Source organism: Ceratotherium simum, chromosome 24 (assembly GCF_057802395.1).
Source record: "Ceratotherium simum simum isolate JZ-2026a chromosome 24, ASM5780239v1, whole genome shotgun sequence".
Lineage (NCBI taxonomy): Eukaryota > Metazoa > Chordata > Mammalia > Perissodactyla > Rhinocerotidae > Ceratotherium > Ceratotherium simum.
Window position 1 is genome coordinate 3,149,354 of NC_141923.1, and position 15,608 is coordinate 3,164,961.

The 15,608-nt window shown below is 43.0% G+C and overlaps 1 protein-coding gene across 26 annotated transcripts in view; it reads right to left on the reverse strand.

The window, feature by feature from the left end:
* The window catches only part of KLC1 (kinesin light chain 1), a 66,228-nt gene that overhangs the window by 35,697 nt on the left and 14,923 nt on the right, over nt 1-15,608 (reverse strand). For 24 of the 26 annotated variants that reach the window (XR_015556036.1, XR_015556040.1, XR_015556039.1 and 21 more), the window contains exons 2-5: nt 8,303-8,564; nt 5,908-6,138; nt 2,458-2,536; nt 1,738-1,963 (exon numbers count right to left, since the gene is read on the reverse strand). Coding sequence is in view for 21 of the 26 variants with exons in the window: in XM_087447867.1 (XP_087303993.1) it covers nt 1,738-1,963; nt 2,458-2,536; nt 5,908-6,138; nt 8,303-8,563 (797 nt within the window). In the remaining 5 variants the exon portion in view is untranslated. Of the gene's footprint in view, nt 1-1,737; nt 1,964-2,457; nt 2,537-5,907; nt 6,139-8,302; nt 8,565-8,967; nt 9,063-14,663; nt 14,684-15,608 lie in introns of those variants that run through there. The other 2 variants (XM_087447856.1, XM_087447857.1) reach the window with 2 other exon arrangements.

Below are 15,608 nucleotides of genomic sequence, written 5' to 3' on the forward strand. Positions count from 1 at the left end.
GATCAGGCCCAGCCCCTTCCAGCCCCACCTCTTACTGCTCTTCAGGCGTCACTGAGCTTTTCCAAACTGGATTCAGGAGTATGCTCCAAAACACCCAACGCCCTTCCCATCTCCACTACCAAAAATCCTAGCCACCCTTCAAGGCCCCGGAAAGTGCTCCCACGCCTCCATTTATCCTTCTCTAAGTCCCTCAGCTAGAAGGAATCTTTCTGTTCCATGAACGCTTCTGTGTTATTTTATTAACGCCACCACAGGGCCGGCCCCGTGGCTTAGCGGTTAAGTGCACGCGCTCCGCTGCTGGCGGCCCGGGTTCGGATCCCGGGCGCACACCGACGTACCACTTCTCCAGCCATGCTGAGGCCGCGTCCCACATACAGCAACTAGAAGGATGTGCAGCTATGACATACAACTATCTACTGGGGCTTTGGGGGAAAAAATAAATAAATAAATAAAATTAAAAATAATAATAAATAAATTAAAAAAAACACCACCACAGTCTCCCTGCTTCTGTAATTACATATGAATGTAAAGAGCCTATTTTCTAAACAGGCTTATAAGTTTCTTTAGAAACAGATTTAGATAATGCTGTTTGAATATCTCACGTCTACCAGGTAATACCATGTGTCACATCCCCTACAATCCTTCCCTTGGCCCTCTCAGTGGGTATTATAACACCTCCATTTTAGATATGAGGAAACTGAGTCTCAGAAAAGTTAAGGGCTCTGAAAAACCACCTGTGTCTAGTGCCCATTTAGCAGAGATACAAACTGAATTCTCCTGACTTCAAGTTCAGTGTTGTGGTTTCTCCTTGAGAACAGGAATTATGTATTCCTCTTTAGGGCCTCATAGAACCTGCCTAAAGTCATACATATACTTGAGTCTCAAAAAATGTTTGTTGAACTGAAACAATCAAACCAATGAAGAGAAATGAAGCAGTTAACTAAAACCCACAAAACTGGAAAGGCCACAGTAAACCAATCCCACTGTGTGAATTATTTCTCCCTCCTCAGCTACTCACCGTGATCTGCTCACTATGATCGCTCTCTTTCAGGTTAGTTCAGCTGAAGACACGAGCAACATAACATTTCCTGATGCCATGAGGGCAAACTAAATCCATTCAACATGTTTACAAAGGGCTTCTATGGTAGGAAACACGCTACAGTAATATGAGAGGCAGAGACACAAAGATAACCTGGTCCTCAACCTAAAGGAGTCAATATTCCAGGAGAAGACGGAACAAAATTCAAACAACCCGATGCCCAGCATAATGAGCAAGTGCCATAAGAGGCAGAGATAAAGGGTTATGAGGGTACAACAGGGGCAAGGGGCAAGTGGAAGCCTGAATTCACAAAGGAAAGAGCACTAACAAGGCCCTAGAAAGGTGGGAAGGCTGCAGGCAGGCATAGTGGGAAAGCTATTCTGGACAAGAGAAACTTAGTGCACAGAGTCTTGTGGAAAAAAATCACGAGTTTAGTCTGGCCAGAGAGAAGGGTGTGTGTGGGCTCCTCTAGAAAGGCTGAATGAAGGGCTTCCAAGAAGCGTCTGTCCCACCAGGTGATGCCCTGGCCATAGAGCTTGCTAAATATTTTGAATTTAACCCCCGACTGTTTGAAGAGAACTGGATAATAAGACTTGAAAAGTAGCTTATACAGGTTTATAAAAATATACTTTAAGAGTTAGCTCTTTAAAAATATCGTCTCTAGGTAAAATTAAGAGGATAACATGAAAACTACTAGCCTGTACACCAAGGCCAGAATATTCAGCATGGTGGCCACATCCGGGTGGTCATGGCCAGAAGTCTTCTCCAGGTCCTCCAGGGCCTGCTTGCAGAGGGGCACGGCAACCTCATAGCGCCCCTGCGAGGCATACTGGATGACCAGGTTGTGGAGGGTGCGCAGCCGCGCCGGGATCTCGTAGCCACCCTGCTGGGCGGCCGCTGCTGCACTGCTGTGCTGCTGCTGGACTACAAAGAGAAAGTTTCACTTCAGACATGTTTAGAGAAAATTATCCAGATGACATCATTTAATTAAATTTTTCTTCTCTAGCTTTGGTCCAGATCGGCACGTGGCCCCCACACTACAGAAACCTGTCCAGAACTCCCTAGGCAAGCAGCATAACAACAGTAACTTGCCGGGGGTCTCGTGAGGCCCCACAACGGTGCAGTGAGACTGCTCTCAGCACCAGGGAAACTCATTCTGCCTTTTTCACTCTGTAAGAATCCACAGACCATGCCTGAACTGTTTGTGCATACCCCTGTCTGCCAGGGGCTGGTCTAACTTATTACTATATACCAACAAGAAAACCACTGGAAATACTTTTGAGAAACACAAGGCAATCTGAGTGCTCCTGCAAGGCAGGCTGTATCCACTAAGATGCCCCTAATTATGACAATTATATCCCAAGAGGACAAACCACCTTATTTGTATGCTGCATTTAACCACTACTCCCCTCACTTACTTCCTTGACCAGGGTCGTCATCGTCATTTGGAAAAAGGTCATCCAGAGGTTCTTTGGTGGAATCAGTGTCTTTGTCCTCCTAAAAACCAACCCAGGACAATCTTAGTCTTACGAATACTATAAATCCTGTACTGGATGTCTTTGATATAAATTTCATTTTAATTAAAAATCTGAGAAAAGATGGTCCGGGGACCGGCATAGCGGTTAAGTGCGTGCACTGCGCCTCGGTGGCCCGGGGTTCGCAGGTTCAGATCCCAGGCGCGCACCGATGCATCGCTTGTCAAGCCAAGCCGTGGCGGCGTCCCATATAAAGTAGAGGAAGATGGGCACAGATGTTAGCTCAAGGCTAATTTTCCTCACAAAAAAAAGAAAAGATGGTCCGTTTTTAAGATTAAATAAAGTATTATCCACAATTTGGCTTATCCATCAATTTAGAGAGTAATAAAAAGCTTGCTAGACTAGAATTCAAAATACTAAATGCAGGCCAGGGTGGCAAGACAAACCCTGATGGCCTCTCTATGCCTTAGATTCTTCACCTGTGTTCTGAGGAAGTTCAAATAGAGCAGGGAAATCCTTAATAAAAATAAATTGTATTTCGAAACCAAATATGTAAAAACAGATTAAAATGGTGCATCTCTGAACGCCACAGAACTGTAGATTCCCCCCTCTCCCCAACCACCAGCTCTACCGCAAGACAGCTTTAAAAGTCTGTGACTCACGTCTCCCCCACAGATCGCTGATTAGTGCAGGGGTAAAAATAGTGACTACACAATGGAGAAAACAGATAACAGCTTGACCAGGTGAGAGATTAGCTTCGCCCTGGGGTTTGCCTCTGGAAGGGATAATCTGAGAAGTACACATGGTCATTCTTGTAATATTCCTATCTAGGATGCATAATCCGAATATACTCACAAAGAAACATTAGACAAACCCAAACTGAGGAATGATCGAGGAAGCAACTGGCCTGTACTCTTCAAAAATATCAATGTCATAAAAGAGCAAGACTTTTTTTCTTTCTTTGGAAAGGACCTGTTCCAGGTGAAAGATGATGACTAAAGAGACAAGACAACTATGTGCAGTATGTGATCTTGAACTGGATCCTCAAATGCAGTGAAAAAAATGCTATGAAGAATTATATTGAGACAGTTAGCAAAAGTGCACATGGACTGCAGAGTAGATGAAGCACTGTGCCCTGTTAAATTTCCTGAATCTGACCCTGGCCCTGGATTCCACAGAAGAATGTCCTCATGCTAGGGAAATGCACCCAGCTGCAGTAGGGGAAAGTGGCATGAGGTATGCCACCTACTCTAACGTGGTTCAGAAGAAATAATCACTCACATGTACACCCTGAAAGGGGAGGCAGAGTTAGCTCATTCTATCTCTTCTCCAAGCTAGACATTTTTTCAAAATAAAGAGTTTTGTAAGTTTCTGATTCTACGAAATCAGCTTCCCCTGCTCAGTTATCCAGTATTCCAGGTGAATCACTGGCTGATCAACATGTCCATTCTTATCCCCACAGGAACCTACGGCAGTATATCTTTTAAATCCAAACAATTAGCGGCATCTGCTCTAAAGATGCAAGAGAGAAATACAGTAAGCCTAATAAAACAGGGTGCTATAGACTAACTGTGGCCCCCAAAAATCATATGTTGAAGCCCTAACCCCCAATGTGATGGTGTCTGGAGATGGGGTTTTTGGGAGGGAATTAGGTTTAGACGAGATCTTGAGGGTGAGGCCCTCATGATGGGATTAGTGCCCCAATAAGAGACACCAGAGAGCAAGCTCTCTTTCCCCACCCCACCCGCCGTGTGAGGACACAGCAAAAAGGCGACTGCCTGCAAGCCAAGAGAATCCTCACCAGAAACCAACCACGCTGACATCCTGATTTCAGACTTCCAGCCTCCAGAACTGTGAGAAAATAACTGTCTGTTAAGCCACCCAGTCTATGGTATTTTGCTATGGCAGTCCGAGCTGACTAAGATACAGGGTAGGTGTAGGTTCGCTGGTACAATGCACAAGACTAAACCAATAGTCTTAGGATGAGGGTTTGGATTGGAGACACAAATGTGGAACTCACTGGTATGTAGATTATGTAGTGAACACGCCTAGCACCATGTAGGCATTAAAAAAATGTTAGCTCAAAATGCAATGTGGACTCCTGGATCGGATCCTAGAACAGAAAAGGGCCACTAGTGGAAGGACTGATGAAACCCAAATAAAGGCTGTAGTTTAGTTAATAGTAATGTAGCAATGTTAAATTCTTAGTTTTAACATATATACTGCTATGAACTGAATGTTTGTGTACCCCCAAAATTCATATGTTGAAGCCCTAACTCTCAACGTGATGGTATTTGGAGGTGGGGCCTTTAGGAAGTAATTTGGGTTGGATGAGGTCATGAGGATGGGGCCACCACAATGGGATTAGTGTCCTTATGCTAGATCTCTCTCTCTCTCTCTTCATGGACCAAGGAAGACCACGTGAGGACACAACCAGCAAGGAGGCCCTCACCAAGAACCCGACCAACCAGGCTGACACCCTGATCTTAGACTGCCAGCCTCCAGACTGTGAGAAATAAATGTCTGTTTTTTTAGGCCATGCAGCCTATGGTATCCTGTTACAGTGGCTCAAGTTGACTAAGACATGTACTATGGTGATATAAGATGTAAGTAACACTAGTGGAAACTGGGTGAAGGGTATATGGGAATTCTCTTTACTATCTTTTCAGCTATTCTGTGAATCTAAAATTATTCCAAAATAAAAAAAGTTATTTTAAGAAACAAGTTAAGCAAATCAGAAATAAATGATGAATGAAAAATAATTGAGACTGGGATGAACATCCAAAAAAAGCCAACAGAAAAAGGAAAAAAACCAAGGTCCTTGGGGAGTCCCAACATTACAGGAACCACAAGATAAGCTGGTAAGAGAGCCCAAGAAGGAGGCACAAGCGAGGTAGCAGGAGAACCAAGTGGTGTGCTGGGGGCAGGGAAAAACGAGTTTCAAAGAGAAAGTCAAGATCCACAGCATCACAAACTACACAGTTAGTCCGGAGTCTGGATTATAGATGATCGGATTGGGTCACTGTTGACCTGAAGGAAAAGAGTTCCAGCAGCACGATGGGCATGGAAGCCAGACTGCAATGGGTTAGATGTGCAGGAGATCTCAAGCTGGGGCAAACCTTGCTGAAGATAATGGTGCCTCTTTGCATTGTACCTTATATTTACAAAGTATTTTTACACTTTCTGACCATTTTCTAAAAAACACACATGAAAAGAACATGGCAAAGAGAACTTATACGACTTGCCCAGGGACTCAGTCCCAAGACCCACAATCCTTGGTCTTACTAAGTGCAATCACTGGAGGGGAGAGGAAAACAATGACAGCTTTACTGAAACAATCTACCAAATGTAACATGGTAATTGTCAATCCCGCATTCCTACAGAACCACTTACGGATGGAGAAATGTCATCATCATATTTTTTTAACTGATTCATGAATTCCAGATGCTTCTTTTCTTCCTCCAGTTGAGCCACAGACTGCTCACTCTTCTGTAATTTCTGCTGCGTGTTGGCCAATTCATCTCGCAGCCACTGATTCTCCTGGCACAGACGACGAACCTGTGCACGCAGTTTCTGTTTCTCTGACTCAACGGCATTCAGGTGATTTGACAAAGCCATCATAACCTAGACAGACAGAAACGTTTACAGCACTGCAGTATTCTGTCCAACAAACATTACCACCCATCTATGCAAACATTCTGTGGTTGCAGCTCTAGCTTACATTTGCAGATACGTTCTCCAAAGTACATGTAACTACAATTGGCCATCTACTTCTATTTTCACCCATCAGTCACAGGCTACATTAACGGGGCATGATAAAGAATATCACATGCTCATAATATCTACAAAAAATATACATTTTTTTTTTCCTATTTGAGAGTACCATGTCACATGGAGTAGCGATGGACACACAGCTACTCTTCTGACAAAACTCTATTTTTTTACTTCCTATCTAGACGGGTCCAACATAATTTCTCATAGACCCATCTTCCACGTGTGACAGCGTGTGCACATGCAGGCACCTGTGTACAGAGTGCAGGTCACTCTGTGAGGGGTTGGTGGTGGAGTTGGGGAAGGGAAGGCAGACAAATCTTCTTCTGTCTTCCAAGGTAAGAGAGGAAATCTTTGTAGCTAACACTCAGAGTCAGAACGCACTGATGCATTCATCAACTTAGGTTCACATCATAAAATCTGGTGGCTGCCCCAGGACTCTACCTGTATGCACCAATTAGCTGGACGCTACCTGTACGCACCAATTAGCTGCAGGGACAGACCTGCCTGAGCCCACAGCAAGTTCCTGAGAGTATAAGAGCACAACGAGTTGCGGGGAAAAGCTGGTTTTATTCTCTTCTCTCTTTAGACCATATACCTGTCCTTCCCTCTTTATTACCCTCCTAGGTGTAAAACCTGAAACTCCAGAAGGTGGGACTTTTTCTTCCTTCTTTTTTAACCCTAATATCTGCCAAACTAAAAAAGGAAGTTCATATTCATATTGCTTTTCAACAACAGAACTTGCAAAATAACAGATTCGTCATAACCAAAGTCAAAGTCAAAGTTCTACAATTAGAGTCTGTAACATGGTTAGGATGAAGAACTCTGAAACCAGGGTACGGACAGTCACTCTGGTACAGAATGATTTCCTGAGTGAAAGCAGAAATTGGTAATCCGGCAGCCCCACTTCTGCTTCATTCATTCACTATACAAGAAGAAAGCTAAGAAAGAAAGAAGCTGATTTTTAGTGTATTTAATTTTACCTAAAATATGTTGGCAGAGCCAAAGGTTATTGGGAAGTTGGAGACACCTAGATGTTTCCAATTTTTTCATCTCTATGTCTAGCATGATAGAAACAAAGGTTTAGTCAAGTACATAAAGCAATCTTGTCTCGGGGTATTGCAGAGACTATTAGCTGTTGGCCAATATTCATTCTCCCTTCTTCCTTAGGCTTAAGAACCCAGAACTTTCAGGGGGCAAGACAACATTCCCCAGTCTCCTCACAACTAGGTATGTCCATGGAACCAGCTCTGGCCAAAGAAATGTAAGCAGAGGGCCGGCCCCGTGGCTTAGCGGTTAAGTGCATGCGCTCCGCTGCTGGTGGCCCGGGTTTGGATCCTGGGCGCGCACCGACGCACTGCTTCTCTGGCCATGCTGAGGCCGCGTCCCACATACAGCAACTAGAAGGATGGGCAGCTATGACATACAACTATCTACTGGGGCTTTGGGGGAAAATAAATAAATAAATAAATAAATAAAATTATTAAAAAAAAAAAAAGAAATGTAAGCAGAGTGTTGTGCACAAGTTCGAGGAAGTAAAGGGAGGAGGCATGCCCTTCCTGTCCCTTCCCTGTCATAGAACCAGGTCACATGGTTGCAGCTGGAGCTCTGTCTAAGTTCACGAGCTGAGGTGTAGCGCACCCGGTGGCAGGGGCTTGGGTATCCCCGACAACCATGCAGCTACAGAACCTGTCCGTAGGTAGGGACAGCCTAGCTCAGTATTTGTTTTACACACAGCTATGATGTTTAAGCCCCTGTTGTTTGTTTTTGATATATACAGCCAAATCAAATCCTAACGCCACACAGGGATACCTCTATTTTGGCTCTGCTTTTTAAAATTTAGACATGCCCAAATCAATCATCATTTCCATAACATACAGAACACACATATAAGCTCATCTCTGTTTTTCTTTAAGTATCTTCTCTCTAGTTTAATTAAACTGCATATTTCAAATGAAGTCTCCATTTTTGCAGACTGTCAAGTTCGTGTTCATGTCTGAGACAATCTCACTTATACCTGTGCCTCACTCAGGCCAAGCTCCAACATTTCCAGTGACTTTCGGATCATGTTTGATTTTTCCTCCACCAGATTACTTTCATCATCTTTCTTCAAACACTTCAGTGTCTCAAGTAAACTTTGTAAAATGGAATTGTGCTCATTCTTCAGAGCTTCCAGCCCCTGAATTACTTGCTTTGTCTTAGAAATAATTTCATCCTGCGTAAGCTTCTCCAACTTGTCTTCCTTTATATACACCATTGTGGACATGCTGTCATACATTCTAGAATGGAAAAAGGAAAAAAATTAGACATCTCATTACAGGTTTAATTTACGTTACATCTTTAATAAAATACACAAGTGAAGACTTTTAAATTAATGTTTTTATAAGTGAATAATAAATGTGTATTTGTGATTTATTACCATGAAATACTATATTCTGTACTATTTCTGTTTTTCCTTTGCAGACCAATTTAATTACTTTCCTGGCTTATGTCTCAATTCTTTTTTATGGAAGAAATGACAGCAATTGAAATTAATGCCAATGATTAAAAGCAGCAAAACATCCAAACGGCATTTCCAAAACACATAGCATCAGTGAACAAAATTTTCTCTGAATGTTTGCAAGCTTTTTTTTTCCTTGATGAAATGCAGAAGGGACAGTAAATTTTTGGTGACATATTTACCAGAGAAGTGAGAAGTGGTCACAGTCGGAAGAAGAAAGAAAACCAGCAAAGGCACAGGGGAACAATCAGAGTAGCCGGAAAAGGACTAGATCCGTCTGAAACACGGTAAAAAAGGGACATGAGTGAGCAGGGTAATCAATGCCAGACAGACTCAGGGACAAGGGTGAAGCGTGCCTACTGGAGTAGACTGGCCGAGAGACCACCAGGAAGAAATCACACAGTGTCTGGAACTGGCTCCAAAATACTACAGTGAGGGCCGGCCGCGTGGCTTAGCGGTTAAGTGCGCGCACTCCACTGCCAGCGGCCCGGGTTCAGATCCTGGGCGCACACTGGCACACTGCTTCTCCAGCCATTCTGAGGCCGCGTCCCACATACAGCAACTAGAAGGATGTGCAGCTATGACATACAACTATCTACAGGGGCTTTGGGGGGGAAATAAATAAATAAAAATTAAAAAAATAAAATAAAATACTACAGTGAGAATGAACAAGGACAGGGGAAAGGGGCATATGAAACAGTATTGGCTGATGACTGCTGAAGCTGAGCAACAGCTCTTTTACTATCCTCTCTAGTTTTGTGTATGTTTTTAAATCCCATAATTAAGTTTAAAAAAAGAAAAAGGATAATTAAGAAAGCCTGTTCAGGAGAGTGACAGGGATGGAAGTCAGATTATACGTCAGCGTGATTTCCCTCAGAGCGCTTACCACTACCTGAAATCTTCCTTGTTTTATTGTCTTATATCCCCTTGAATATAAGCTCTATCTAAAAGGCAGGGACTTGATCTTGTACTCCACTGAATCCACAGTACCTAGGACTGCTCCTGACCCCTCACAGACCAGCTGGTGAATGGATGGACTGATAAAACGCTGGATGAAGGTAAGCAGTGTTGAAGCAGCAGATAAAGACTACACATTCCAGGATTTGGGGTGAAGGCTACAAGTAGTTGATGACAGGGTTATGTTAGTCCCTGTGCCCCCAGTTTCACACTGGAAAACTGATTTTTTTCAGATAAATATGAAGACTAAATTCCTTTGGAAATTTAGAAGCTGTCTGTAGGACTATTTAGAAATCCACCTCCATACCACAAAGAGCCCAGAAAACAACAAAAGACAGGGGCAACTCCTCCACCTAACAGTCTGTATTATTATTAGATGTGTTATCTATTTATTCAGCTTGTGGAGTTCCAACTCCACTGAAACTTGAGGAGAACAGGGACCTCATTTTTCCTGTTCAGCACTACATTCCCAGCCTGTCACACAGTAAATGCTAAATACATATTTGCTGAATGAATGAACAAAATACTTTAGGACCAGCTTCCAATGAACAGGATTCAACACCATTAGATTAAAGTGCTGATCTGAGCACTGCTTAAGGTTCCTACAAGTGATGGGGAGGGATCTCCAAAACTGGTATCCCTAAAGAAACAGGAAAATAAAAATAAAGGCTTCCTTCTCCACCTTTGGCAGAGAAGCATTTATGTATTATTTCCAGATGATGCAACGTTTGTTCTTTTCTTTCAACTTCATTACTCAAACCACCTCTAGAAAATAAAAGCTCTTGGGGCATGAATGGACAGTAAATTACATCTACCTAACATTAAATCCTGTCCAATTATAAAGATGGTCAGTGGGATACCTCTACAGGTTATAGTGGTGGCTGAAAAGAAGGGAAGAGAGGGCAATTCTGTTTATGTAAAGGAAGAAAACGGGGCAAGGGGCCGAGGGTTTAAATAGGAATAAGAGGGTTTAAATAGGACTAGAAAACCATAAAAGGTAGGACTTATGTGCAGGGAAAAAAATCAAAACCAAATAAGAGGGGCCGGCCCCGTGGCTTGGCGGTTAAGTGCGCGCGCTCCACTACTGGAGGCCCAGGTTCGGATCCCGGGTGCACACCGATGCACCGCTTGTCCAGCCATGCTGAGGCGGCATCCCACGTACACCAACTGGCAGGATGTGCAACTATGACATACAACTGTCTACTGGGGCCTTGGGGAGAAAAAGGGGAAAAAAAGGAGGAGGACTGGCAACAGATGTTAGCTCAGGGCTGGTCTTCCTCAGCAAAAAAAGAGGAGGATTGGCATAGATGTTAGCTCAGCGCTGATCTTCCTCACAAAAAAAGAAAAAAAAAAAGAGAAATACAGTCACTTTAATTGAGGGGATGCCTCAATTAAGTAAATATATTTAAAGAAATCCAATTTTAGGCGCCAGCCTGGTGGCGTACTGGTTAAGTTTGTGTGCTCCGCTTCAGAGGCCCACGGTTCGGATCCGGGTGCAGACCTACACACCACTCATCAAGCCATGCTGTGGCAGCATCCCATACACAAAAGAGAGGAAGACTGGCACGGATGTTAGCTCAGGGCCAATCTTCCTCACCAAAAACACAAGAGAAAAAGAAATCCAATTTTAATTCCTAAAGGAATATGTAACAAAACTGGTGAGAGTAATACATATTTACACACTCTTTTTTTTTTTTTAATTTTATTTATTTATTTTTTCCCCCAAAGCCACAGTAGATAGTTGTCTGTCATAGCTGCACATCCTTCTAGTTGCTGTATGTGGGACACGGCCTCAGCATGGCCGGAGAAGCGGTGCGTTGGTGCGCGCCTGGGATCCGAACCTGGGCCGCCAGTAGCGGAGCGCGTGCACTTAACCGCTAAGCCACAGGGCCGGCCCTACACACTCTTGTAAAGGCTTTAACCAGAGACAAGAATAATGAATACAGATGTTGTCTGGATGTGCACAAAAAAAGCCACTTACGGTAGTTTGTCGTTTGTTTTTTTTTTAACTTACTCTTAGAAAATTAATGAGAATCCAAATGCTCTGGGGGGCACCTAGCTCTCTTGAGAAATGAGACGACAGGTGTTATGGACAGAATGGACTCTAAATTCAGAGTGACCATGTGCAGAGCCTGGCTCTGCCATCGGCCACCACTGCGGCACGAGGTAAGGCCCCAAACTTCCCTGAGTCTCAGTGGTCAGCAGCCCTCCCTCAGTGCAGGGCTGTTATGAGCACGGGCGAGTACAGGTGAGGCAACAGACACAGTGGCTAACAGGCACATAGGAGCCACCCAGTAATCAGTAATCAGTGGAGCTAAGGAATGAGGAACATCCCTGATAAAGGACCACTCAAGATCTGCACACACACTTCCTACAACACAGGCCTCACTACTTTGCAAGACAAGTCGGTTCCTTGTTAGCCTGCTCCAATATTTAGTTAGAAAGTGATTCCTTTTGCTGAGTTGATATCTCCTTCCTTGTAACTTCTACCCACTGAGCCAATTTCTTCCCTCTAAAATAAACACAAAATATATTTACTATCTCATCCACAAAACAACATTTCAAATATTGTATTATAGGCCTAGAGCTCTCCAAATCTTTCATTTCCCAAACTCACACCTCATGCTACCCTCAGGCACTGCTCAATCATAACAGTTTCCGTATCTCCCACCCAAGTCACCATCATATAAAAATACCCATACATGCCACTTCTTTAGAGGAAAACACACAGTGGCATATATATTTATACTGCTCAATATTTCTCTTATTTCTAAACTAGGCCATTATAACCAAAGGTGGGTTATATAAAAATAGTGCTAAGGCAACCAGCTATTTAGAAAAAAACTAAAGTTGCATTCCTACCCTCCCTATACACTAAAATAAATTACATAGTGATTAAAGAATTAAATGTTTAAAAAAAACACAAGTAACTAGAAGAAAATTCAGGCAAAGGTCTATATGCATATAGGCAAAGATAAAAAGCATTCCATGAATAAAATGGCAGAAAACTAAAAGAAAAGACTGGTAAAAGTTTACGTAAAATAAGAAACTTCTGGGGCCTGCCCGGTGGCATAGCAGTTAAGTTTGTGCGCTCCGCCTTGGCGGCACGCAGTTCGCAGGTTCAGATCCCGGGCGCGGACCTACGCACTGCTTGTCAAGCCATGCTGTGGTGGGCAACACACATATAAAATAGAGGGAAAGGGGCATAGCTGTTAGCTCAGGACCAATCTTCCTCAGGAAAAAGAGGAGGACTGGCAACAGATGTTAGCTCAGGGCTGATCTTCCTCATCAAAAAAATAAAATAAGAAACTTCTAAAGTGTGATGTAGAAACTAAATACATTTCTTGGGGCCGGCCCTGTGGCTTAGCAGTTAAGTGCGCGCGCTCTGCTGCTGGCGGCCTGGGTTCGGATTCCGGGCGCGCACCGACGCACTGCTTCTCCAGCCATGCTGAGGCAGCATCCCACATACAGCAACTAGAAGGATGTGCAGCTATGACATACAACTATCTACTGGGACTTTGGGGGAAAAATAAATAAATAAATAAAATTAAAAAAAAAAAAAAAGAAACTAAATACATTTCTGAGGGAACACTATTTTGCAGCCCATCACAGTGAAGAGCTCAAAAGTACCCAGGCCCCTAGCTTAAAGGGTTAAGGTAGAGGTTACATTGATTTCTAAAGGTAAAAATACTGGGAGTCTAGGTCAACTCAAACATCATACTTTATCAGCCTATAAATCACACTATCCCTAAGACCTTCTTCCAGCTCTTATGCTGTGTATGCCCTGAGGTGACTCAGTGGAACACTGAAGCAGCCAGAACAATGCCTGGCACTCCACAGGCATGCAGTAAATATGTGCTCAATAAACGCACGAAGCCGCTTTACAGCCAGTGTATCTGAATCTAACACTTTTTCTTCCTCTCACCCACCACGTGACCTCTTGGAGCCTCAATCTCCCCACTTTTCAAGTGGCGTGGATACCCACCTGACCTGGAACATGGCCCAAAAATATTCCCTTCCCTCTTCCCCTCTGAATGACACATGCAACATCTGGCCCCAGGTTATCCTAATTAACCAAGGCAAATTGTTTATTATGCTTTTATTTCCAAGAAAAAAAAAAAGCGAGCTCTCTAAAGTCCCATCATGTGCTCCATGAAAGCAAAAGAACTCAATGCATAATCTCCAACATAGAACCTGACAAATCAAACATCTGAATCAAGCTCCTAGAGAAGCAAACATGAGCAGCCCTTCTTAGGGTCAAACTATTAAATCCACTGTTCAACAAAGTCTGTACTGTGTCTGCAGATTATAAGAGTCACTACCTAAATAATGACGACAAGGGCCGGCCCTGTGGCTTGGTGGTTAAGTGCGCGCGCTGCGATGCTGGTGGCCCGGGTTCGGATCCCGGGTGCGCATCGCGGCACCACTTCTCCGTTCATCCTGAGGCCGAGTCCCGCATACAGCAACTAGAAGGATGTGCAGCTACGACATACAACTATCCACTGGGGCTTTGGGGGGGAAAAAATAAAATAAATAAAATCTTTAAAAAAAAAAAAAAAAATAATGACAACAAAAATAATCCTAAAGCTTTTTATTTTTATTTAATTTCAGAACTATTTTTGTCTTCATTATTTTAGTGACTCAATCTTCGCAATTTTTTATTCGGTAATATAACGGTTTTGATACTATTTTTAATATACATGAGTCTCATGTCCAAGGATTTACTTCAATCATTCACTTACAAACCACACTGTGAGCATATACATTGGGAACTGATCAGAACCCAGCTTATCTCCACATTCGGACCCTCAATTAAATCCTGCCTGTAGCATTTTGTAACCTAAAAATAAAATATTTTTTATTTATTTTTAAAATGCCACTTGAAAAACAATAAAAACAGACATGCTCTCTTACAACCTACCTTCATAGGGCAGAAGTGAGGAAGTACAATGTTATCCTTTCAAAGGGCTGACCTGCCCTTTGGAAACACAGGAAACCAAAAACTAGGCCCTTGAGTAAGAAAGAAAGGAATTAAATCTCTACATGCTCCAACTTGAAGGGCAAGGATTTGGACCTTGATGGTAACAGAAAAGGGATGAATGGCAATAATAACTAATATCATCAATGCTCCATTATTCAGGCACAACAAAACACCAGACAAAAATATTAATTTGCATATCCCATGGCTTTACCTCTACTTTGAAGTAATCCGAGCAGAGCTAACATGCAAAATAGAAAACAGCTCCTACTACGCACTAAAACTGTCCTTTTAATTTGTCCTTTAACATAACTTGTCCTTTATGACAAGAGTGAGTTTTTTGCTTACTTTAACACACCAGTGGTTAAAAGAGAAATCTTCAGGGTTACAACAACTTCTGCTAGGGATGATGGAAACGGATACATTTAGAGTGGACGATTCTGAGCAAGGTTAGGTTGATGCTCTAAACTGACAAGTATGCCTGCTACGTCCCCTGAAGCGTGGCAGGGGAACTGCAAGAAGAACTGAGCCAGGCAGCACGAGAGAAAAGCTGGGGGAGCCAACCCTCACCAGGACCGGACCCACGGAGCACCGGCAGCCAGGCCCTCACCTCCAAAAGAAGGAGAGAGATCCAACCAGCCCAAAAACAGTATCATCATTCACTCAGTAAATATTTATTGAGATCCAACTCTGTGCCAGACACTGTTCTAGGCATAGGGGTTGGACTTTACAAAAAAAGTTTTTTAAAGAAAATAAAAATATTGTGGTGACAAAAGAATATCCTACACGCTCCCAGGGTGGGGAGAAGGGAGATCATATAGCTAGAATTAAAATAATCAGAATGGCTTCAGACTTTACAAGAGCAACACTGGAAGCAAAAGGCAAACA